The sequence below is a fragment of the Salvia splendens genome, chromosome 3 (genome assembly GCF_004379255.2).
Source record: "Salvia splendens isolate huo1 chromosome 3, SspV2, whole genome shotgun sequence".
In the NCBI taxonomy this organism is placed as follows: Eukaryota; Viridiplantae; Streptophyta; class Magnoliopsida; order Lamiales; family Lamiaceae; genus Salvia; species Salvia splendens.
Window position 1 is genome coordinate 2182254 of NC_056034.1, and position 25910 is coordinate 2208163.

The 25910-nt window shown below is 38.1% G+C and overlaps 3 protein-coding genes and 1 long non-coding RNA gene across 6 annotated transcripts; 2 read left to right on the top strand and 2 right to left on the bottom strand.

Annotated features, from left to right (window-relative positions):
• Nucleotides 1-63: 63 nt before the first annotated feature.
• LOC121794290 (60S ribosomal protein L37-2) lies at nt 64-1391 on the top strand. The gene is made up of 4 exons (XM_042192385.1): nt 64-200; nt 304-439; nt 972-1073; nt 1152-1391. The coding sequence occupies exons 1-4, from the start codon at nt 198-200 to the stop codon at nt 1196-1198; spliced, it is 288 nt and encodes a 95-aa protein (XP_042048319.1). The 5' UTR covers nt 64-197; the 3' UTR covers nt 1199-1391.
• A 386-nt stretch (nt 1392-1777) lies between these two features.
• LOC121794288 lies at nt 1778-9903 on the bottom strand. The gene is made up of 15 exons (XM_042192380.1): nt 9326-9903; nt 8011-8413; nt 7744-7921; nt 7493-7632; nt 6204-7365; nt 6007-6107; nt 5504-5648; nt 4503-4571; nt 3795-3840; nt 3353-3720; nt 3094-3173; nt 2856-2991; nt 2455-2647; nt 2267-2349; nt 1778-2066 (listed from the first exon to the last, which is right to left on the bottom strand). The coding sequence occupies exons 1-15, from the start codon at nt 9435-9437 to the stop codon at nt 1938-1940; spliced, it is 3345 nt and encodes a 1114-aa protein (XP_042048314.1). The 5' UTR covers nt 9438-9903; the 3' UTR covers nt 1778-1937.
• A 1180-nt stretch (nt 9904-11083) lies between these two features.
• LOC121794289 (RING-H2 finger protein ATL79-like) lies at nt 11084-16331 on the bottom strand. 3 transcript variants are annotated; one of them, XM_042192384.1, is made up of 2 exons: nt 14331-16331; nt 11084-11196 (listed from the first exon to the last, which is right to left on the bottom strand). In XM_042192384.1, exon 1 carries the CDS (start codon nt 14898-14900, stop codon nt 14355-14357), a length of 546 nt encoding a protein of 181 aa, XP_042048318.1. In that variant the 5' UTR covers nt 14901-16331; the 3' UTR covers nt 11084-11196; nt 14331-14354. The 3 variants fall into 3 exon arrangements, with proteins under 3 accessions (XP_042048318.1, XP_042048315.1, XP_042048317.1); XM_042192381.1 differs by lacking the exon at nt 11084-11196 and adding an exon at nt 11258-11447; XM_042192383.1 differs by lacking the exon at nt 11084-11196 and adding an exon at nt 11258-11489.
• On the top strand, nt 14750-17143 carry LOC121794291. The gene is made up of 2 exons (XR_006049278.1): nt 14750-14887; nt 16339-17143. It is a non-coding gene; the product is annotated as an uncharacterized LOC121794291 (long non-coding RNA).
• The last annotated feature ends 8767 nt before the right edge of the window (nt 17144-25910 follow it).

The window sequence follows — 25910 nt, forward strand, 5'->3', positions numbered from 1 at the left end:
AAATTATGCATGATAAGTTAACACTCGCTTTAATGGGCCGAAAATGCACTATCAGCCCAAAGCCAACAACAGGCCTATTTTGCTGATTCCGAAACCCTAAAATCGTTTCTCTCATTATTTTGGCTTCGCTCTTCGTATAAAACAACTCCTCTCAACGCAGCTCTCATTTTCCTCGACCGCTCTGCAACTCTACAGCCATGGTAATCTCAAATCTCTATTCCTTTCTGCTCTTCCCGTCGTTGTATTCATCCGATTAGATCTGTGTCGACTGAAATAGTAATGCGCGTGTGCTTGAATTTTTAGACCAAGGGAACTGGGAGCTTCGGAAAGAGGAGGAACAAGACACACACACTGTGTGTGAGGTGCGGCCGCCGCAGCTTCCACCTCCAGAAGAGTCGCTGCTCCGCCTGTGCTTATCCTGCTGCTCGCAAGAGGACATGTATGGCATTCAATTTATTGATCTAAATTACGTGTTTCTATTTCTGCGATTATGTTTTGGCTTTTCGTTTGAGCATGATATTAGAGAAATTAATTGCGGAATCCGTGTTTGCTGTATGAAAATGTATGATTGTGGTTGTGGATTTTCCTTTTTCGTGATTTAGTTAGAATTAGAGCTGTAATTGTTCTCATTTATCGGTGTGATCAAGTGTGTATGTTTTAGTTTTGTATAGTTGAATCATTTAGCTGAGCGATTTCCGTGTTAAATTTCACTTTAGAAAACTGGAGTGTTTCTATTTCTGCGATTATGTTTTGGCTTTTCGTTTGAGCATGATATTTTAGTGGAACTAATTGCGGAATCCGTGTTTGCTATATGAAAATGTATGAGTGTGATTGTGGATTTTCCTTTTCACGATTAGTTAGAATTAGAGCTGCAATTGTTCTCATTTATCGGCGTGATCAAGTGTGTATGTTTTAGTTTTGTATAGTTGAATCATTTAGCTGAGCGATTTCTGTGTTGAATTTCACTTTAGACAACTGGAGTGTGAAGGCTATTCGCCGAAAGACGACCGGCACTGGGCGGATGAGGTATCTCCGCAACGTGCCCCGCAGATTCAAGACCAACTTCAGAGAAGGTTTGATAACTTTTTTGTAACCCATATTTTTCTGTTGCTTGTAACTATTAGCATTGTATTTATGTGTGATGAATATAGGTACTGAAGCTGCACCGAGGAAGAAGGCTGTTGCCGCGTCTGCTTAAGTGTTGAAGAGTGCTGTTGATTGGAGTTTCTTTTGGTAATTTTATAGTACTAGAGAGCAAATGAATTTTGAAAGCTGTTTGGATGGTGATTTTGCCAGTTGGAATCTTAGTTTCTTTATAATTATGTTGGTGTACTTTGTTTTGAATTTTAATACATATGGCTGAAAGACCAATCTTGTTCGTTTGCCTCGAATTTTTGATCTTGTTACAGTTTTATTCTTTAACACCTTGTTATTATTAGCCCAGTATTTGATTAATGATTTTGAAACTCCAAAATAGTCCATTTATTGTACTCTATAAATGATTTACTTTTGGCTTTGCAAGTCAAAAAATATTTTTTCCTGGACAGTATGAATGAAATATGAAAATGTGTTTATGTTTGGCTTTCTGTTGATATAATTATTGGTGACATTAGTTAAAAAATGTGAAGGCTAGGCGTAAATTGGTGTTCACCACTCTGTTACTCTTAGTCTTGTATAAGTGAATCATAAGCAAATAAAAAATACTTCATAGATTCAAGATAATAGAAATTGAAATGTTACTGAGCCAACTATCAACATTGAACACTACTCTTTGGAATACACAAAATGATTGCAAAATTTGCTTTTTTTTTTTTCTTTCAATGGTTTATGAAACAAAAGATCACTGTACACACTTACTCGACAGAACTGATATTCTCTCAAGCAAAAAAACACTCTTTACTTTATAGCACATTTTTATCCCTCAAACTATCCTATCTCTATGTGGGTTTGCCAAACTTCTCTTTGTCCTGATCCAATTCTCTGAAAACATGATCAAGTTCCGGGAATGAAGCTACAAGCAGCAGCTCGAGAAGATCGAAAGCTAGCTGCTTCATGAAAACGGATGACTGCAAGAACAAATCAAAACATTTACGACAATTACATCAGTTTCAGATTGAAGGAACAAAGACCACAAGTAACATCGATGATTTAACACTAGACAATGGAACTTTAATTATAAGAAAAGTGCCACACATACAATAGATAGAGTAAACTGTTAAGAGGAAATGCAGTTAAATTGCGGTCACGATGATGCAAGAAGGATAACCTGAATGAAATAGTAGAGATCTTTTGCGCATTGCTCATATTCCTTGCGTCCAACGAGGCCTACTATAGCTGATGGAGCCTTGTCTGCAGGAAATGTCTCAACTCATTACTGTCTCCAAGAAGGTTCGATGAAAAACTCACTCAATTTCCCATGACTCTATAACCATGGAAAGGACAAACAAATATTACCAATCATCAATTCATAAACAAATTTGGCTCGCCGTACAGCTTCCTGTTGTTGTATTTCCTCCAGAGTCAGTGTATCTTCCTTTTTAGGTGAAGAATATGGAGCGGAAGATTGATCCACAGGGGATGGAGTATCAGGAGGAGGTCGCTGTCTCCGAGGGTGCTTAGTTATGAATATTCCATCAGGCCATAGTATCTGTTTATACCAGTCATAAATGATAATATTATAATCCATTTTTTAATTGGGGGAATAGGTCAGAGCAAACTCATAAAGCATTAGAGAAGTGAGAACTCATATCATCCAAAATTTGACTCCTTGCATCCAGATTTAGAGCTCAAATTTGCTTGTAAGCAAACAGGGAAGCCCACGGTACTGGTAAAATAGATCTGAGATTCCAAATTACCTTCTCCAACCGCCTAATTCCAGAAGCAACCACTGATCCCCTACGTAAAAGCTGTATTTTCTCAATTAACCAATCATCAAAAGCATCACCCATTCCCAATTGTAGAACCTGTTTCGCTACCCAGAAAGCTTTTCTCCTGTAACCACGACATTAGTGTGCAATTAAAGAGAGCCACGAGGGGAAGCTTTTACAAACAAACTTTATAGTGACTTGTCCATATGTATACAACAATCAATACCTGATCCATCCACCATCTTTAAGTTGTAAAATGACATCAACCAAATCGAACACATGAACATTAAGATTTGGCGGCACCCACTGTTGGAAAAAGGGAAGGAGAAAAATCAAATATGATTTTCAGCAAGAAAAATCAAGGAAAAGATATCAAGGTTTGAATTAAGTTATCAAGCATTATGCAACAACGTCACAATGAGAAAATACCATTCTGAAATTTAGATCCATTAAAGAATAGGTCATGAAAGAAAATAGAAATTGACCTCACTGGGAAGCATTGGATCAGAGGAATCTTCAGCAGCAAGAGAATGTGAATTTTCATGGTCTCTATCCACAGTCTTTTCTAAATTACTCGACCGCTTTATGTTCTTTTGCTCTGAGTTTTTTGAGCCATTATTTAAGTAATCAAAACTCTTCTTGAATTCATTTTCAGGCCTTTTTGATGAAGATGGAAGTTGACCTTTTCCTTTCAACCCTGATCCGTCAGTAGGATGATCACCCTTGATTCGAGAAGCAGAATCTTGGTTTCCATGACTAAAAATTTCATTCTTGGATGATAACTGGTCATATACAGGCCCTACATTATCCCTGTAGTCCTTGATCTTTGGACGTGCTATTTCATCTACGTTAACTGAAATAAAACCAGCTGGAAACTATTAAAAGGGTTCATAAAGATGAAAATAAACATGCAATTCAGATATTCACCTGAAAGAGTATCAATTATGGACAACGAATCTGAAAATATATACATCTGCGATTCCATGATAGAAAGCAAAGTGGGACTCGTTAGTGATATGAGGTCTCTAACGTGTTGGAAAAATGTAGGGCTAATTATAGTTTTTAGCCTGAACTTTCATCAAATTTCAGTGTATAGCCTAGCTTTGATTTATTTTCTATGTAGCCTGAACTTTGAAATTTTGTCCAACTATAGCCAAAACCGCATCGCAACTGTGGCAGTCAATAATTTTTGCCACAATTACATCTGTAACAATAGTCAATTGCATGAGACTAGAGCCTAATGTCTTCTACACCAAAGGAGATTTCCAAGGACATGTAGACCAGGACAACCGGTGTGGTCGGAATCACACATGAAAGTTAGTGCAACAGTGCCAACTTTCAAGTGCGACACACCCATGGTCTGGTGACGATGGGCTACCTACCGTTGGAAATTTCCTTTAGTGTAGAATACATTAGGTCACCTTTCATGGTTGTTTGTTCAGCACTTCAGGTCTAATTTTGGCAAAGAACAATGGCAAACATTGTTTGGGCATGATTGTGGCTATAAATAGACAATTTCTTAAAGCTCATGCCGTATAACATATAAATCAAAGTTAAGGCCATAAACTGAATTTCGCTGAAAGTTCAGTCTGTAAACTATAATTAACCTAAAAGTATAAGTCACATAATTTAGACCTGGGAATCAACACTAAGAAAATCCCAAATTTCGATTGAGCAGGAAATAGTTGGAAACTGCAGAAGTTTCTGCAAAACAGTGGAAATAGAGAAAGTTTAAAGATCAGACTTACAACAGAGCAATTCTACTTATACATTAAATCGGTTAAACATATAAATTCCTGCATATCCCAAACCAGTGTTCTAGCAGGTGAAACTGTATAATAATGAAACTACTTTGTATAAGATGGATGATATCCATATGATCTTATTATCAGAATCTACAAATATTAGCATGTAACCAATAGATCTGCATAAATATAATTCTCAAAAATGCTGTCAGTGAAGCTCGTGGTTAACTAATATTTACAATACATGTGTGCAACCATTGCAATCACAAGCAAGAGAAGTGATGTAAAGCAGAAAATGTTACGATAAAAGATTGACGTGGTAGAAAATATCAGACAAATGAACTCGTGATCTTTTAATGAACTAATTTTTGTATGTAAAAATTGTTTCGCAGCTTTTCCAAACTAAAATGCCTAACTATACAGAGCATTTAAGCTCGAATAAGGTGTCAACAGGGTCATTATTAAGAAAATTATTGAAGAATTTATAGACATAATTTGTCCCACAACAAGTAAGTTATATTTAGCTTTCAAGGTTGGCTAAGTGCCACAGCAATAGAAATCATTAGAGATCTCATACTCTACCTTATCCAGAACCTACACAACGATACTCCTTCCCCACGAAAAGGGTGATGCAGAAAAGTAAAGCATATAGCATCTTAACATGACAGCCCTTTCCACTGGTAACAGCATCCTTCCTTTAAATCTCAGACTGGCATCAGTCTAATCGTGTACTACACTACTACTACACACTTCTACTTCTGATTGCCAATTTAGGATTTTAATATGGATTACTATATTAGTTATCTTTGTGGGAAGGAGACAAGTAAATGAAAGTAAAATGTAAAATTGTAAAGCATAAAGAAAATATATCAATTTCAAGTCAAGTAGGACCTTCAGATACTGGTCAAGCAATTTGCATCGCTCTTGGATGACAAACACATCTAAGCCAGTTGAGAGGAAATGCTTTGGTGGCAAATGGAGATTATATTCAGAGAACTCTTTCAAACGCCTATGTAACTCCACAAAGTGTTGATACCTGTAAGCAAAAGAAATAACATTAGCTTTAGAAAATTGTACTCCACCTTTTTCTGTGACATGGTATTACTGTATTTTGAACACACCATCTCCAATATATGCATACCTCCTCAAATAGGAAGATTTTTTGCCCAACCACCCCCCACAACCACTTATTTTGAATGTCGTACAGAGAAAAATTACATCAGCTATTCAGCTGCTTAACTATTTTAAGTCTTATCTAAAACTCTAATTATTAGGATGAGTGCATGAATTCATACGTTATAAAGCCAAACTACCCAAAGAGAATGAAAAAAAAAGCTAAAAATAAACACCTTGCAGGGAGCAATATATAACATGTCTAGAGGACATCACACTACCTTCTTTTGATAGACCAACTGTGACTGTTCATATCTGTAACGGAGATACAATAAACAGCAAAGGTTTTGGATCCACTCTTTACAATATTGGCACCCAATACCTGCAAAGTAAATTAGTACCGTTAGCATCTTTAAGCATAAAACACACAATCAAGCATAGTCAAAATACCAAAAAATGTAAACTTGAAATGGAGTACCTCACATCTTAATTTAAAATAAGAATCAGCAATTAGTGAAGTTTTTGCTGAATTAGCAGCCAGACTTTGACTTTCAGGTAAAGAAGCATAGGACATAGATGATGAAGTTGTTGCTCCACTATTAGTTCTACCCAATAGCTCTGCCTCAGAGTCCTCACTCGAGTCTCCAGGCTTGCCAGTCACTTTGGCGTGGTTCAACACATCCTGCCCTTCTCCTAATAAATAACTCGTTCGTTCTACCTCTTGCCAGACTTGACCATTATGAGTACTAGATCGAGATCTTTTCTTTGCAGACTTTGTTCTCTTTAGTGCGGAACGAAGTTGACTGTTCTTAGTTTTTGTGCTTCTATGCCTGTCAGAAGTTTCGAGAGGATGATGAATGTGGCTGAAATTTCTTTTATTTTTACCATCCCAAACTTTAACCCCTGGGGAGTCAAGACCCGTAGCATTGATCATATCATCCTCCTCAGTATAACTACTGCTCCAGGATTCATCCTCATCAGAAGGCAAACTTTCAAGATCTTCCTCTTCGCGTAAGGATACAGCATTGTCTTCCTCCGGCTTTCTGTTAAATCCAGAGTCCAACATATCTTTCCCATTCACTGTTATGCTCTTCTCCTTATTCTTCTGCGCGGGAAGACCATCTTTCTGCATCACTGAATTGGATACCCCCACTACAGAGTTTCTCTGTGAAGGATCAGGCAATGTATCTGTATCTTCCTTCCTTCTGTAGCCTCTTCCCATTGTCCACATATTTTCAAAATGTTCTGGAGCCAGTGCCTCAGTTTTTCTTCGAGAAAACACATCTAGGGCATTAGCCCATTCTCCCCCTGAGAGTTCTCTTTGAAGACCTCTGTCCTCACCATTATGGGTGTCTGGAAAAGAATTCCAAGAGCGAGTTGACTGTGTATCCATGGCAAGCAATGGATCCTTAGAAAGGAGTTCTCGATTCACGGCATCTGATTTATGACTATTGACCTCTTTCTTCTTTTCACCCTTCTTCAATTGTACCAGTTCAACACCCTTGACAGAAGGATCTGCTGTTTGTGTGCTATGATCAGATGGTGCATTTGTTCTAGACTCTGATGTTGTGTTTGTCACCACACTTCCTTTTTCAACTTTTCTAGAAATAACAAAAGACTCTATTCTCTCATTAACAAACCTGCCATCAAATTTGATGCAGCAGAAAGATGTCAAATCAGGCAGAGCATTAAAACATAAAGAGTGCATGTTGAGCATAAAAATAGAGATGTAGAATGTTAAGATATAACGAAGAACAGTGTGCTTACCTGGGGTTAGCAAGATTCAGAACTGGTCTTATTACAACACAAGCAAGTAATTCTCTGATAATATAGCGGAACAAAGAGCATCTCAGATCCTCTGCCCTAAATGTAACTACAATAAGGCCATCCACAACATGCTGGAGAACCTGTTTACTCCAAAGTTAATCAAAAGAAAACTTAGTCAAGTAGGGGAAGCAAGCAACTATTTTCTGCTTACTGTTGTTAATCTGCAATGAATATACCAAAAGAGTAACAACCTTATGCTCAGCTTCAGCAGAAAATAAAATGGGGTGCAGTTTGTTCTCAGCAGCCAGAAGAGACTTCAGTTCTATATCTCGCTCTTCAACGGTCAAAGATTTTGATTGATGTCTCTCAATCTTTGTCTTTGTTGCACGAAAGAGCTCCAGCCTACGACATACAATTTTGATAATATCCCTGCAAAATGCAAACAAATACTGTCTAAAATGCCACTCATACCCTAGATTGAGAAAGAATTTTGATCAGTAAAATATCGAGGATTGTACCCTGTTAAAAGATCTATTAAATTAATATTTTTCATGCGATTTGAAATTACTCCAAGTACGCCATTCATGATCAATACGATCTCTTCTGGACCCTGTCTATCTGGCGTTATGCGTGAGTACCACAGATCTGTCACCCACTCAGAGACAATATGTCTAGTGAATTGATCAATTGCATCTTCAACAACAGGAGAGTTCACATTATGCTTCCAGTCAGACCTTTCTGTCTCAACTCTGAGGCCCTTAACCTTAAGCACATTTTTATCAGAAGAAATTGTTGCTGATGTTTGTTTGCTATTGTAATATGCAGATTTCCTCCGTATATCAATATCAAAAGACAAATAGCGAAGTGTGATTATTAACAAGAGAGCAGCAGGCAAGTTGACTAGAACCGAGGAACTTGTTACTGCAATAAGAAAAGGAAATTAATTTCTAAACAGTGTGGACGGGAAATTAGAATCTTGCAAGTATCATTAAATAAACAAGACTTAATACTTTTGGGATAATCATATCTAGGTTTGAGATTGTTGGTTTCAGGAAGTATTATATATCCAAATGCTCTGCGTTATAAGGCCTTTCATAAAGTAATAACCAAAATGGTAGCTGAGTCAATGGACATGGATACCTAATAGAATTAACATGCACCTTCCACATACGGCATACCAGATTTCTATTAGCATCTAAGAAAATGACATTATGATAAAAATATCTAATTCTCACTTGGTGCCATTCTTCAAAATGCTACTCCTCATTCTCAAGAAAGCAAACATAACACAGAATATATAATGCTCTCTCAACCACAAGTAACTAAATGTGATAAAGCATCAGTATGTCATAGTAAAAAGCACAGTGGTGACAGTTGATTAACTGGAACATCAAATTTAACAAGAGGTACAACTACCAACATCAAGGTAGTAGTCAGAAAACAGAGTTTGAGAAATGCATAGGCCAACAAACAACAATCAACAAAAAATTGTTTGAAAGTCCTCATTATAAAATGTAACTTCAGTTCCTATTGCAAATAGCTCCATGAATCCCCAAATCTCACTCTTACAGTCTCATCTCCAGTACTTTTATGCAGAGCAATCATCAATTTGCTTATCTAACTTAATCAACATATCAGGTAGAGGAAAATGGAAAAGTAGAACCACAAATCCTATCAAGAATCACGAAAATAACCAGATAGAACTCCCCCAAAAACAGTCGAATAACATGAGAGTGATGGCAATTAAGTTACTCCCACAAAGACCACTAAAAGCAAGCAGTGAACATAAGCAAAAATAAGCTAAGAAAGAGATGAACAAGAACATTCACTTACATGACATGAGGTAGGACAATCCAACAACACTTACGATCACAAAAACAATCCGCTTCTTAGCTTCCTCGACCAGGTCACGAACACTCACACCTTTCCCCTCGCTGCTGCTCATTTTGCCCACCACCAATCGTCACTTACTGCCACTTCTCAAAACTCAAACACTCATCTAAAATTCGATCAACATAAACCACAAAAACCGATGATTCAAAACTTTATAATCCCCGCAATCGGATTCTCCAAACATTCTTCACGCGATCACTTCAAACAATCTCAGATCGAGGTGAAGAAAGAATTCGATGCGAGCACGGCACGCCATTTTCCTAACAAATCCACTCGAAGCTCGCAGACCACTAGGTTTTTCAGTGCACTACAGTTGCGGACTATGAGCTCTCCCTCACTCTCTCTCAATATTTGCAACGGAGAATAAATAAGTTATGAATTCCGAAATCTGGCGGTAGGTTCGTTTAGGGTTTAAATCATCAGCAGTAAGCAATCTAATCAACGCTTCCACGTTCCTATTCGAGGGTTGCTTAGAAGCAGACAAGTATTGTAGTTGTAGGAGTATAAGACGGAGCATTGCGCCATTGATGGTCACTGACAGTTTGGTAAATTGCTGTGAAATTTACCAAATTGTCAGTCGCGAGCCCTTCTTCGAACTAGTGCGGGCCCGGGCCCGGGCCGGTTGAACAATGCGATTCTCTCTAGAGGTATACCTATTTACGGATTTGCCCCTGTCCACAATTCTAATTCAAATGTTTGAATTTAGGGAGAAACATTTTTTTTTTTTCCACGAACTTTGTCGAAGTATCATTTTAGGTCCGCGAACTTTAAAAATATCATTTGAGGTTTGTCAACTATGGGTTAATATTAATCGAAGTACTTTTTTACTATTTCCAAATTTTTTAGACGAAAATACCTTCAATACCGTAAGGGTATTTATTTTTAATAAACTTATCATATACTCATATTTTTTATAAATATACTTACTATATATTTTTGGCGAATTTTTTACTCCATAATTATTAGGACTATATTTTTTACTCCATAAATATTATATTATCATACTGTATTAGTTCCCCGTCCTTGAAAAAAAGTATTATGAACTATTTCTTTATTAATTAATATTTGAAAAGTATGATCTTTTAATTTTAAAATAGTTAAGCAACATGTTACTTCTAAAAATCATTTTATTTACAACTCATATCATTACACTACACAACTAAGATCATTCACAATAGGGAGTCGTCTCGCACTCCACCGACGGCGCCTATTGCACGCGGAAGGCTGTGGGACGACGCTCTCTCGGGGCCTATTGCGCGCCGAGCGGGAGCCATCCCGAATTTTAATTTTTTTTAATTTTTTTTTCAACTCTATATACACAACTCATTGCACTTCATTTTATTCATACATTTCATTCTTCCAAGTATAAATTTTCCCAAAGTATGTTTGAGTTTTTATTTTTTTTGGGTCCAATTAATTTTGTATTTGTTGTTTTAATACTTTGATAACACCAACAATTAAAATGAATTAAATGGGAGGATTGTGAGAGGCTATAGAAGGGTTGTGAGGTTAGTTGATGATGTGGCAAGATGAATTTTTGGGAGGGTTGTGGGAAAGACCTAACTCCTCCAGTGAGAAGGTTTCGAGACCGATGAACTGAGTCTCCAGTGGAGTAGAGACCTGGGAACCACCTGTCAAGTGATCCAAACTGGACCGGTAGACATTGTCCCCAAAAGGCGATTGGGAGACCCCCGATCTACTGCCCTCGGTAGCGGCGGGCATGCCCGAGACCATGCCGCTCCCCCTTTCGGGCATCATCCCGCTCATCTCGGTCATCCCGGGCAGCATCCCCCTGTCACACCCAACCCTATCTGGCATAGCTACTTATAGTAAATAAATTCAAAATTTAAAATAAATAATCCACACGTCAAGTAAATAAAACACACATATTATATAATTTCAAAAACCTACATTTAACAAGTACATATTTCAAAACATTGTAAACCGTAATGAGACTCTCTCACCACTTTATATACTACACATTTATCTACATGCAAAAATGACGAGGAGGAGAATGTTGCCAAAATGCGTCAGCCGCCGAACCTGATAACACGTGCAGTTCCTACAACCCACGTCAACCAAAAACTTCACTAATATCTTATTCCTAAAAAATAATAGTGGTTTATATGAGCCACAACTCAGTGTATATAAACCTTACCTTTAATTTCACACACAAATATCAAACACATTCTTTCACCAACATATATCACCAGAAGTAATAAATATCATAAACCATTTAATATTCATATGCATATGCCTCTCCGTTCTTTTTATTATTCTGTGACAGATTCAGTCTGGTATCTGCCCGGGATTTCCATTGTATACGACCTGAAGGTCCCTTTTTATTATTTGACCTTTACACGAAGGCCCCTTTTTGATTTGACCTTTCCACGAAGGCCCCTCTTTGCATTTTGACCTTTCCACGAAGGTTCCTCTTTGCATATTTTCTTTGACCCGTAGGTCCATTATCATTGTATATGACCCGTAGGTCTATTGCCATTGATATCGGACCCAGAGCAAGACTCTCACATATCCTCTTTAATATAATGATTCAAGATATTCTAATGCCATATAAAAACATATCAATTGCACCACTCACATATTCATTGCACCCATCACATATCCATATCACATTCCACAAAATAATTTCAAATAACACAACTATATCAGATTCATATCATATAATGAATAATGAATGTGTGTATTTATAGATGATTTTGTGATTAAATTTTTAAAAAAAATTCAAAAAAATTCAAAAAAATCGTAATAAAACGGCTATATTTTTTAGAATTCGGAAATATATATATATTTTTAAATTTTTAGTATTATTTACGATTTTTTTTAAAAAAAGGAAAAAAAGAAAATGTCAACGGCCAATAGAAACGGGCACGTCGCCCTGCTCGCTGGCGTGCTCTTAGCGCTAAGAGCACGTCCGTGCCAGCGGCAAGAGCGCAGCGGCGGACAGGCGTGTCCTTGCCAGCAGCAAGGACGGACGGACAGCGTAATACAACAGCTGCGGATGCTCTGATTCACAACAATATTATCTAATATTTCCATTTTAAATTATATATTGAATACAACAATATTTTGAGCTATTACCCTAAATTATTGCATTAAAAAAATCCTAAAACGAAATCACACATCTAAACCAATATCGACGAAGAATGTCGGTTAGCAACTGTGAAACTTTTTACGACGACGTTACCAATAGCACGGATATGGGCCCGCACCCACCTTTATTCATTTTTAATTCTCTGCTCTTCCGCATTAAAAATTATATAATTAAATTCATAAAATTAAAAAGAGGAAGATGAAAGTGAGTTGTATGAAAAAAATATGAGAGACGTATGAATGAGAGATAATTTGATGTAAAAAATGGATGATGAATGTGGGTATTTATAGATGATTTTGGGATAATTTTTTTAAAAAAAATTTAAAGTGGGTTAAAAAATGGCTATATTTTTAGGAATCCGAAAATTATTTTCTTATTTTTTTCTGAATTATTTTCGATTTTTTATGAGTTTTATTAAAAATAAATAAATTTAATGGAATAAAAACGAGCCCAATAGGGCATGGGGGCGATTGGGCATCCCTGCCCAATCATGAGGCGCCACGTCGGCGTGCTCTTAAGCAAAAGTACAGTGGCGAGCACACGTGCTCTTGCCAAGAGCACCGTTGGGCATGCTCTTACATAACATCAACCTTCTCCACTGTGTTGATAATTTTTGTTGATGTTATTTTATTTTACATTTTCTAATAATTTGAAGTTTGTAAATTTGAATTTGATTATATCAGTTACATTTTCTAAGGCCATCCACAATAGGCGCCCAGCGACCGCCCAGCCGAGCGCCGGCGCTGGGCGATCTATTGCAGCCGCCCAGCGGGCGATTGGAGAGAGAAACCGCGCAGTGCTGGGCGGTGCGCTGGGCGGTCCGTTCGGCGCTATTGCAGCGCCCGGATCGCCCAGCGCACAGCCTAGCGCGAAAAAATAATTTTTTTTTTCGAAACACTATATATACGCGCTTTGTTCGTCATTTTCATTCGCACCACTTGTTTTAACGAGTATTCTCTCTATCTTAATTTCTGTTCAAGATCAACAACGGTAAATGGATCTCAACAACGAGCCTAGTTCCGGAAGAAGGTCGGCGAGTCGTCGCAGCCGGGTGAGGAGGAGGTACGGAGGAGGTGGACGGACGACGAGAACGTCGCCCTCAGCAAGGCGTGGGTGAGTGTTTGCGACGATCCTCTCGTTTCAAACGAGCAGAGGATCGTCAACATGTGGGGCAAGATAGCAGCAGCCTACAAGATAGCGGCAGCGGCGGCGGTGGTGGCGACGGCGACGGAGGCGACGGCGATGGTGGCGACGGAGGCGGAGGCGGCGACGACGGAGACGAGGAGTGAATTGTCACTCCTTTTTATTATTGTATTTTTTTAAAATTTATGTACTTTTTTATTATTGTATTTTTTTTAATTAATGTACTTTTTAAATTATTGTACTTTTTTAAATTTTAATAGTATTATTAAATTTTTCCCGTATATGTCTCGTAAATTAAATTTCGCATATTGTGTGATTGTTAATTATTTCATTTTGTATATATTTGTTAATAGTGATGTGGATATTAATGGCTAGGCTATGACTGGGCTATTGCTGAGCTATTTGCTTGTTTTGTTGATGTGGCATGAGGATTTTTAGTGCTGCTGATGTGGCAGTAGCTGGGCTATGGCTGGGCTATTGCTGGGCTATTTCTATTGTGGATGGCCTAACAATTTGAAGTTTGTAAATTTGAATTTGATTATATCCCTCCGTTCTTTTTAGTATGCAATGCATAAAGCAAACTTAAATACTTTTAAAAGCATTCTAAAACAAAATTAATGCCAGAGTCTACATTAAGTAAATGATAAAAAAGTGAGCAAAAACAGAAGAAAGGGGGTAATATTTCCATACCAATAACCGTGAGAGAGAGGGTTTTCATGGAGGCGATGGGGTTGAGCAATTGGTTCTGCAAGTAGGGCACGATGAGTGTGAAATAAGCCATTTCTGAATGCAATTGAGGTGGAATCCATGGTTGCATTTGTCCAGAACTCTGATCTTCTCCCCCACTGCGAAATCCGCCAAACAGATTATGCACTCCGTCTCCTCCCCTGCCAGCTTCATCCCCTCCGCGTAACTCAGACCTGGATCTGGAACCCCCTTGTCGATCTCGCCTTCCTCGCGGCGCCTCCGCCTGCAATGCAGCCGCACGATGTAGCGGATTCCGGCGTTGAACGCCAGCGCGCAGGTCAGCGCGCACAGGAGCACCACGATGATCAACGCCGTGTTCGCCTTGAAATCCTTCGAGCTAGAGTACGGCCACCACGGGCATTTTTGGGCGTCGCACCTCACCGCTGCCCCTGGATGCGATTCAGGCGCCGCTGCCACCTTGGAGGCCGGTAAAGATGGCGGTGGGGATAAGTGTGAATTGAATTCCGCCATCGCCGTTGCTATTCGTGCTCCTATAGAAGGTACCTTCCTCATCTTCTTCTCAATTTAATAACTCAATTTCGAATTATCAACACTTGAGTTTAGTATGAAGCCAGTTAGAGACTAAACCCAAGTAGAGTGACCAGAATGAAGTAACTCTCAGCAAAATGTGCTTAAATTTACTGTAAGAAAGAGCTCTGCAATTATAACTCCCCAAATAAAACCAGCATATTGAGCAACAATAACTTAGGGATTTGTAGTGAAGCAAAAGAAAATGTTTGAATTTTTTGGTGAAGTAGAGGTTTATGGAAGGTTTGAGTGAAGCAGAGGAGTGTGGTGATAAAAGAGGGTGCTGGAGAATTGGGGAATGAGATGACGATGATGATAAAATAATAGAGAGAAAGAGAGAGAGTTAAGTACGCAGCTTAAATTTATTGGTAACAAGATAGGTGGCTGCTGCAGAGGCTTCTGTTTTATATAAACTGCTATCTGTCTTGTAGCTGAATTTGGTGGGTCATCTCACTTGCGTTGATGGTTTTTGGGTAGTCCAGCAGTCAAATTTCTTTTACTGCAAATGATGTTTGATGGCATTGGCCTATCCTATGCGATGCTTTTTTATGCTTCTAATTGTATGTTTCTTTAGTGAAACATCAATTCCCACCCAATGAAGAGAGGATGGGAATGAGAGAAAAAATGTATCTTTAGGTGACTCTTGAAGTGGGAAGTTAGGTTATATGAAAGGGGTGTATTGATCACAACATGTAGTACTAACTTATTTGGAAGTTAGGTTATATGAAAGGGGTGTATTGATCACAACAATAGGGGTGTTGCTAAAACAGTAAAAAGAAAGAATAAATTTGTGGTTGCTTCCCTTTCTCAGATTCCTCCCCAGACAAGCTTTTATAGCACCACCGTCTGCCTTTTTATAACCACTCAACATGATTTCTTGATCCATGATTTATGGGAGTTGGTACAAATAAATTACTAACATGAAACAGAGTCAGCCTAGGAATCCTTGAATGCAAGAACCATCCACTGATATTCTTATTAATTTTTGTTTACAGTAACCTTTTTTTTATACAGTAACCTTGTTGAGTGGGGTGCTTTTCTTAATGCCCGTTGAATTGGTTTTGTTGGAACAAAGAAAGATATTTATGTGTATGATTAGCAAGTGTGCTTTTTCTTGCTTTCAATCATCACTAAACTGCACTTTTCATTTTGCAATTATGATTTGCCAAAGATAATTCTTATCTATACATTTGTGCCATCTAATAATGCTTATCATTTTTATCTAGTACTATATGTTTAGAACTGGTAAATAATTCTGTTTGCAAATTGGGAAGAATGTTTAATAGTCTATGCATAGTTCTGTGAAACTTAATTATCAACTGCATTATTCATCATCCATTTTATATGCAAACAAAAAAGGTTTATCCTATTTGTGCAAATAGTCATGACTATACTAAATGCTCATAAGTATTTCAATATGTAGCAATTGCCAATTCATCATAGAAAAAATGGGCGACGTGTTCGTTTGGGAGTGGTGACAAATGAGATGAGCTAAGACAAAACCAGAATAGGCCAAGGAGAGTGGTCACTTTCTTTGGCCCTCGAGAATTAAATGAAAACAGCATTCATGAAGGTGTGACTAAAATGTTATAAGCTCGAATGATAGGCAGAGCGGCTTGTTGATTGCAGTTTGTATGCGAGCGTGGTTTATTTGAAAAAAATGAAGAAAAATAATTCTGGAACATTAGAGAGAGTGCTGCAGCGTGTTCCACATATGATTGAAAAGAATAATCACCTCTCACTTGGACTAGAGTTCAAACATCATTTAATGTTGGGAAAGTTCTATCATCTTCTTTATGCTGCTATATTTAATAAATGTAGACTTCAAACTAGAATTTTAAAATAACAATAAACTCGGTGTGCTAACATTCTGTCTAGTATACAAAGTTTGATTTTTTGTGTGGCATGGATTCTGTTTTGGCGATTGCGATTATGTATATTCTCTAGTTATTTGAGGTGCCACTTTTTTTTCCTTCTCCATTGAGAAATTGTGATCTGATCCAATTGGTTATGTGAGTATTATATAGATATAGAAAGGATCATACAAGGATGAGTCCGGTAGATTGTGTAGTTACCAATGCCACGACAATCCAAATCACTGAAAGGGACCACGTCAATTTATTTATTAATTCATGACCGTGGCTGCTTCATAAATATGAGTTTGCATGCCCTCGAGGACAGGGAAGTGAACAGAGAGAGAGGTATTTAAGGATACGACCATGGATTAGGTGAGTGACTCTGATCAGTGATATACCCTCGCTGTCCTCCAACAATAGAAACATTTAAACCTGATAGTTTTTAATACAAAATTGATAAAGTAAGAGAGATATAAAAAGAAAATGTGTTAGTGGAAAATGAGTCTCACCGTATTAGAGAGAAATGAATTTCCTAAAAAGGAAACTTTTTATTTTTAGAGGGCAGACAAAAAAGGAAAAAAAAATTCTATTTTTAGGAGACGGAAGGAGTACCATTTTTTCAATGATTATAGTATAAATAAAAAGTTCTCCCTCCGTTCCATAGTAGTTAAGACATTTCTTTTCGGCACAGAATTAAAAAAAATGTGGGTAATGTATTAAATAAAAAGATAATTAAAGTAGGAGAGAATAAAGTAAGAGAGAGGAAAAAGTAAGTGAGAAGAAATATGTTGATTTTTACTTAAAATAGAAATGACTTAACTATTATGGAATGTACAAAAATGACAAAATGACTTCACTACTATGGAACGGAGGGAGTAGTAAGTAGTACTATTATCATTTATTTAAGTTCTATTCAAGTTTAGCAGAAAAAGGGTATTCCGGTCTATGTTGGAAGGTGAAGAGGAATGCTCGTACACTCACTTTATCATCCTCTTAAAGAATCACAACAATATATTGCAATCTCAGCCACTCAGAGCATCAACAATAGACATAGACTAGCAATAGCCTAGCCAAAAACTCCTTCTGTCACATCATCATGTCATTCCCACATCCTATTAATAAGCTAACCAAACAACAGCCTAGCAATAGGCTAGCAATAGCCTAACCAATGCCCTAGTCCATCAAATAAATTGACAAATACGAAATTAAAATTGGACAAATTACGGAGAAAGTGCAAAATAAATTCCATAAAATAAACATAGTACAATTAAAAAAAAAGTCTACTGGGGAACGACATTGGCGTTTGTGATTTGCTAGTGATGGGAGAGTCACTGTCGTGATCCATTTTTTTCTACAGAAATAAAAGAGGAGGAAAAGCTACTCGTTAAAACAAGAGAAGTGAATGGAATGAAGTTCAACGAGTCGTATATATAGAGTTGAAAAAAAAATTTAATTACGACCGTTAGCCGATCGCTCGCCGCACAATAGGCGGCTAGCGATCGGCGAACAGCCGAAGTCCGCGCCCGACCTCTCGTCCGTCGCCCGCTCGCCCGTCGCGTTAGCCTAACGCAATAGTGGACTAACGTCACGCCCGAGCCGCTAGCCGGTGGCTAGGCAGGGCTTTAGTCCACTATTGTGGATGCTCTAATATCCTCCAACAACATACTCTCAATTGAAGATTTACCATTTCATAAGCCATCCAGAATAGATGTATCTCTATATTAATTTTCTACTTATATTTTTGGTTTGTTCGTGTGCATGTTGTGTGCAACAAGTGTATTGTGTATGTAGTGCGTGTTACGTAATAGTCTATGTATTGTGTGCGTGTTGTGGGTGGGTTTGCGATATGTTTGTATGCCGTTTGTGTTTGAGAGATGCTCAATTTTATAATAGCGATTCCAAATATATATTTTGAGTATACTAGAATTTAAATTATAAAATTTAGAAGATTTGGAATCGTATTCAATTTTAAACCTAAATATATTTATACTATTTCTAAATAATGGATTAAGTTATAAAAACTCTAATTTTAAATCTGCAAATGCAATTTTGACTAATCTTCCTTTTTAGTATAGGGTAAAAACTCAAAATTGAAAATTGTCGGAATTTTAAAAATGTTATGTTTTGATTGCAGCGACTACTAATGTATGCGGAAATTATGTAGTATGTTTGAGTCAATATATCTCAAACTTTTGAATTGTTTATTATCGATATGCAAGGAACGTGTATCCTCTTTTTGGCTCTTTCTTCATGTCAAAATCTCTTGCCTTTTTGGACTAACCATTACCAAATGGATTTTCATTTTTTGTGAAGAAGAATAATCTTGATTTCAAGATGATTTCTTTCTAGTCTGCTATGACTGTATTCTGTATTCTTATTAGGTCGGAAGGCATGATCTTCATGAAATACTCCTTGGGCTGACAAATTCAATTCTCTTTCATTTGTTACGAAATATAATCATACAAGTAGGCACAAATTCAATCACTCCCTCGTGCATCCGGATGTGCAAGAAGTAAGACAACAAAGAAATCGCGTTGAATATGTCATGACGAACGAGAGCTAGCCTAATATGCGAATGCAACTATCATCCCGGAATGTTTACCCTCGCCTTCTAGCTAGTCTGAACAAGGTAGGAAATATATTTTAACCTTCATCATGTGTGAAGGTGGATTAAATATATAGCAATAGCAGTATAGAGCTGTCAATTTTACTTGTATAATTTTAGTGAATTCTGTTGGGATTATTTGAGGAAATTGAGTGCGTAAAAGAAACAAATTATCTTTTTATTTTGATTGCATGTGTTTCTATATACTCCAATAGTCTAAGATGCCAGACTCTTTGTTTATATTCCAAGTCGAGATGAAAAAGATGTAGACATGTTCAAGGTCAAGAAAATGGTTGTAAAGCTGAAAATTCTATTCCTCATTAAAGATTATGTTAGCCACTAATTTGAAGAAGCTTCTTAAAAAAAATGAGACGATTCACATGAAGAAGAAAACGTGTGCCTTCCAATTAGTATCCAGTCCAATCTTCCAAATTGTAATACTGTATTAAATATTTCACATTAAAAAGGCATTTTATTCCTTAACAAGTATCTCTTGTGCTTTTGTTTAATGCTAAGATATATTGAAAGTGTTAACTCATCTTTAATCACATTCCTTAAATAGTTCATTTCATTTATTTTTCACGAGTCTCACATTCCTTATTTTTTTTATGTTGTAATTATTTATCTCTGTTAGAAAGGAAAATATGTAAGAAAGGAAAATAGGTAAGCAAGGAAAAAAAATTAATTAGGGAATGGGTATTATGGCAAATCTTGCCAATTTTATGTAACCCTTGGTCTATTTAAAGGAGGCGTACCGATTGTAATTCTCTGAACAAGTTGAATGAATAATACTCATATCTTTCAACATGGTACCAGAGCAAAGGCTCATAACAAAATCATCATAGCCTAATACCTTTCCCGACCAAGAAGGCGGTTATTTTCAACCTGCAACATGTCAGACGATGAAGAGAAACCAAATATGGAGGAGACACGATTAAAGATGAGTAAGAATGTTACTCTAGCCGTTAAACTCAACGGGATGAATTATCCCCTATGGAAACGGCTGATGAGAGTAGCCATCGTGGGAAGACGAGCAAACAGGTATATCACCGGTACACCGCAGCCACCGGAACCTGGAATGAAGGGGTACACAGAATGGGAGGAAGCCGATATGACAGTGTTCTCATGGATAATTGACAACGTCGAAACAGAAATTGTTGTCGACTTTGCACATCACCAAACCACGCAAGCTCTGTGGGAGAGCCTACAAACTACATTCGAAAGTACTGCAGATCCATATCTGTGGTACGATCTAGAGGAAAAGGCAGGCCGAATCGTGCAAGGGGAACATGGGCTAGAAACATATTGGCGACATCTCCACGGAATCTGGGTCGAAATTGACCGATGCCAACATCAACCTGTGGATTGCTGCGACAAGGGGATTAGCCAACTTCGAACGTTTGTAGCAACAAGACGGCTGTTCAAATTCCTAACAGGCTTGAATGCAAGATATGACGGGATCCGAAGGGATATTCTCAAGGAAACCCCGTTGCCCTTAGCCGAGACCGCATACGGTCTGGTAAAACGAGAAGCTACGCGGTTGAAAATCATGCCGGCAGCAGACATCGATCTCCAGACCGGCGCAATCAACGATGGATCATCATCGGGCCAAGTCGGACACGGGTTCGCCGTCAGAAACCAGCCACCACCGCGACCAAAACAGCCACCACCACGAACCGCCGCGCAACAGCCCAATCGCCTAGGCGGTTTCAAACCCGACAAATCAAAATTTTGGTGCTCTCATTGCGGAAAACAAATACATACTCGAGATACATGTTTCCTCCTCGTTGGATTTCCAGAATGGTGGGATGAAAATCAAAATGCTAAAGCTCGATTAGCCATCGGAGTCGAAGATGGAGGCGGATTATTTCTGCAAGGAGCAGGGAATAGGGAGATGACTAACACCCGTGGGAGAGCAAGAGATACCGGTCCTCAACCAGGAGGAGGCGGCAGGCCCGGCGAGGCAGCCTTCGCGGAGAAAAAAAGAGGCGGGTCATATGGAGGTAACAGATTGGGGTTGAGAAACCCCGATCCCCAATTTGATTTTCAGAATAAACCCCAAAGCATGAGTAATTTAATTTCTGGTCCTTATAGTTCATAATATATGCAATATGACCCGGGAAAATTACAGTTAGAACCCCAGAAAAACTATATTCCACGTTTGACCCCAAAACTGTCTGAAAGTTCCGTCTTAAGCCCAAATCGTTTTGCACCCTTGGAAAATATACCTATTGCATGCATTGCCCAAAGTAAAATTGACCCTAAGGAGAGTGAGTGGATTTTTTATTGTGGGGCAACTGATACTATGACCTACGATCTGAAAGATTTTTGTGAATTTAATGGGGCAACTAAAAGCCAAATTCAAACTGCCGATGGAGAGTTGACCGCTGTGGGTGGGAGTGGAACCATTGAAATATCCCCAACCCTGAAGCTTACAAATTGCCTCTATGTGCCCAAATTATCTCATAAACTTATGTCTATCAGCCACGTGACGAAAGAATTAAACTGTACGTTACTAATGCATCCAAATTTCTGTGTATTACAGGATATCAGGACGAGGAGGATAATTGGGTGTGGCACTGAGCGTCAAGGTCTTTATTATGTGGATGAGATTACTCAACAAGGTGGCACCGCGATGCTTGCTCACGGATCTGCAAATCGGGAAGCTTGGTTGTGGCACCGCAGATTGGGGCATCCATCCTTGGGTTATTTAAAATTGCTTTTTCCAAAGTTTTCCCATTTTAAGGATATTACTTGCGAATCTTGTGTTTTGGCAAAAAACCACAGACAATCCTTTAGATCAAGTGATACTCGTGTTAAGACTATTTTTTCTCTAGTGCATGCCGATGTTTGGGGTCCAGCTCCTATTGTTGGTGATCATGGTTTTAAATATTTTCTCATTTTTGTGGATGACTGCACTAGATTGACTTGGGTATATTTTTTGAAGCATAAATCTGACGTTTTTGAAAAATTTACCCGTTTCTTTACAATGATCCAGACACAATTCCAAACCACAATCAAAATTCTTAGATCCGATAATGGTAGGGAAATTGTTAACAAAGACATGACTGATTTTTTTAAAGAAAAGGGGTTAGTTCATCAAACTACTTGTCCTTACACTCCTGAACAAAATGGTGTAGCTGAACGAAAGAATAGGATAATCCTAGAGGTCAAGAGAGCCCTGTTTTTTGACTCAAATGTTCCTAAATTTTTATGGCCCGAAGCTGTTGCCACTGCTGTCTACCTGATTAATCGTTTGCCTACAAAAATTTTGGGTATGAAAACTCCTTTGCAGACTCTCGCATCCCTTACTGATATTCCCCCACCTCTCATACTTCCGCTCAAAATCTTTGGTTGTTCCGTTTATGTGCATGTACCGAAACACGAAAGAGGAAAATTTTCTGCATGTGCAATAAAATGTGTTTTTTTGGGGTATGGGGTAAATCAGAAGGGCTATCGATGCTATCACCCGGGGTCTAGGAAGGTTATAACAACCATGAATTGTAATTTTCTAGAAAGTGGGAGTGTTGTTCAGGGGGAGTGTGATAAAATTGGACCCCTCAGTTTTCCGATGCCACATCCAAGTATCTCGAACGTGGAACCAACAGAACAAGCTAGTGTCACTGCCGAGTCAGTCACATCTGCTGTAGAGCCTCCTCAACCGCCTACGCCTGAATCGAGTCCTCCTCCAGTGATATCCGAGGTAATTCCTGAAACTAGCTCAGATAATACAGTTATTACTCCTGACAATTTTGGCGTAGACGAGAATGAGAATGCAACAATTGATGGTGATACCGGGCGCTATATACTCCCCAACAGAACTACTCGTGGGGTCCCGGCTAAGAGATACAGTCCTGAGAGGATTAGTAGAAGCCGATATTCTATGGCGAATCTGGCTAAAGCAAATCTAACAGAGATGGCTAGGGCGTTTGAAGCAGCACTTTACGAAGAATAAGAAATCCCATATTCGGCCGAGGAGGCTATGAAAATTGCTCACTGGCGAGAAGCAATGCTAGTAGAAATGCGGGCTCTGATGAAGAGCAATACAATGGAAGTATGTCTTAAACCTGATGGAGTTCGAACTGTGGGATGCAGATGGGTCTTCACTATCAAACGGAGGCCAGATGGGTCGATTGAAAGGTATAAGGCGAGACTTGTGGCCAAAGGATACACTCAGACTTATGGAGTTGATTATGCTGAAACATTCTCACCGGTAGCAAAAATGAGTACTATTCGAGTGCTCTTCTCAATAGCGGCAGTCAGGGAATGACCACTACATCAGTTCGACGTGACAAACGCATTCTTACATGGGGAACTGAAGAAGCCCATTTACGTGGAGCCACCACCTGGATTTGTTGGAGATTTCGAAGGAGGAAAGATTTGCAAACTAAAACGAACACTATATGGGCTAAAGCAGTCACCTAGAGCTTGGTTTGGGAGATTCTCTGAGGCAATGAAGAAGTATGGGTATAAACAAAGCAACTCTGATCATACATTATTCTTGAAGAAAAGAGAAGGAAAGATTACATGCCTCATCATCTATGTAGATGACATGATTCTCACGGGAGATGATGAAGAGGAAATAAGCAAGCTAAGGAAGAATTTGTTTGCAGAGTTTGAAATGAAGGACTTGGGATTACTAAAGTACTTTCTGGGTATAGAAGTGCTAAGGTCAAAGAAGGGGATCTACATCAGTCAGAGGAAATATGTACTTGACTTGTTAACCGAGACAGGACTACTGGACTGTAAGCCAGCAGATACTCCTATGGTTCAGAATCATGGTCTGCGGATAGTTGAAGGAGCTAAAGCCACTCACCGCACGAGATATCAACGTTTAGTTGGGAAATTGATATACCTATCCCACACTAGACCCGACATAGCTTATGCAGTTGGAGTAGTTAGTCAGTTTATGCATGCACCTCAAGTAGCTCACTGGGAAGCAACACTGAGGATTGTTCGATATCTGAAAGGGACAGCGAACCATGAGATTCTATTTGAGAATCATGGACATTTAGAGATTCATGGATTCACGGATGCTGATTGGGCAGGGAACCCAAATGACAGAAAATCAACTGCTGGATATTTTACCTTTGTGGGAGGAAATCTTGTCACGTGGAGAAGCAAAAAACAGAAAGTGGTAGCCTTGTCAAGTGCAGAAGCTGAATTTCAAGGGATTAAGAGTGGGTTGACTGAGATTCTGTGGCTGAGGAAATTGATGACTGAGTTGACCTTAAACTCACAGAAGTCATGTAAGTTGTTCTGTGATAATAAGGCGGCAATCAGTATATCTGAAAATCCAGTTCAGCATGATCGGACAAAACATGTCGAGGTGGATCGACATTTCATCAAGGACAATATAGAGGCCAAGACGGTAGAACTTCCTTTTGTGAGATCTGAAGATCAGTTGGCGGATATACTCACGAAAGCTGTCGATGCAAGAAGCTTCCATGAGGTATTGGGCAAGTTAAGTATCGGTAATCCCATTACTTAACTTGAGGGGGAGTGTTAGAAAGGAAAATATGTAAGTAAGGAAAATAGGTAAGCAAGGAAAAAAAAGTAATTAGGGAATGAGTATTATGGCAAATCTTGCCAATTTTATATAACCCTTGGCCTATTTAAAGGAGGCGTACCTATTGTAATTCTCTGAACAAGTTGAATGAATAATACTCATATCTTTCAACAATCTCAATTTAATTGAAATGCATAATTGTACTTGTCATATTCTTTTATGTTGATTCTCAATTCTCCATGTACCAAAGTAATAGTAACATTGTTAACATCCTCGTCAATGAACTTGCTCTCATTGTTAGAAACTAAAAGAAAACTATTGAAGAGGAAGATAAAGACGATATGTGTGAACATGTATTTAAGTGTAAATACATGGTATTGGGATTTAAAAAATAACATGAAAAATAGGTAAAAATCCGTTGAATAATAGTGTTGCTTATTGTCATAAATTAAATCCATTGGTTTGGTACCTCTACACCAAGTCCCAACAACCGAATCACACGTTGAACAATCTATTGATTAGATAATATGTCTAAGAATAATTCTGCATTACTAAGCAACTAACATAATGATTTGTAGAAGTCGTGCTCTTGATTCCAACAAACTTTGAACACGTCTCACACAAATTAAAATATTAACAGCTGTTAAAATTACGAATGATAAAAATAGTGAAATGATACTATTTAAATGTAGTAATTTAGTAGAAGATGAAATAAATGACGATGATCCTTTAACATTAATGATAGTGGCTTTTCTGAAGGTATAACTACAAGGTTAATGTATGATATAGTACTATATGTTTCTAACCATTAACAAATTAATCCATAATATTTGCTTATAGCTTAGACCACGTATAAGAACGTGGCAATCATTTTTATTTACTAAATAAATAATTAAATATTATCTACACAACCTGATTTTTGGTAATTGTCTGATTTAGTTAAAATTGTAGTAAATGTACATCGATGTAATTATAATGCCATCTTAAAAGTCATGGTAAAATACTTCCATATCTTTGAATAGTAA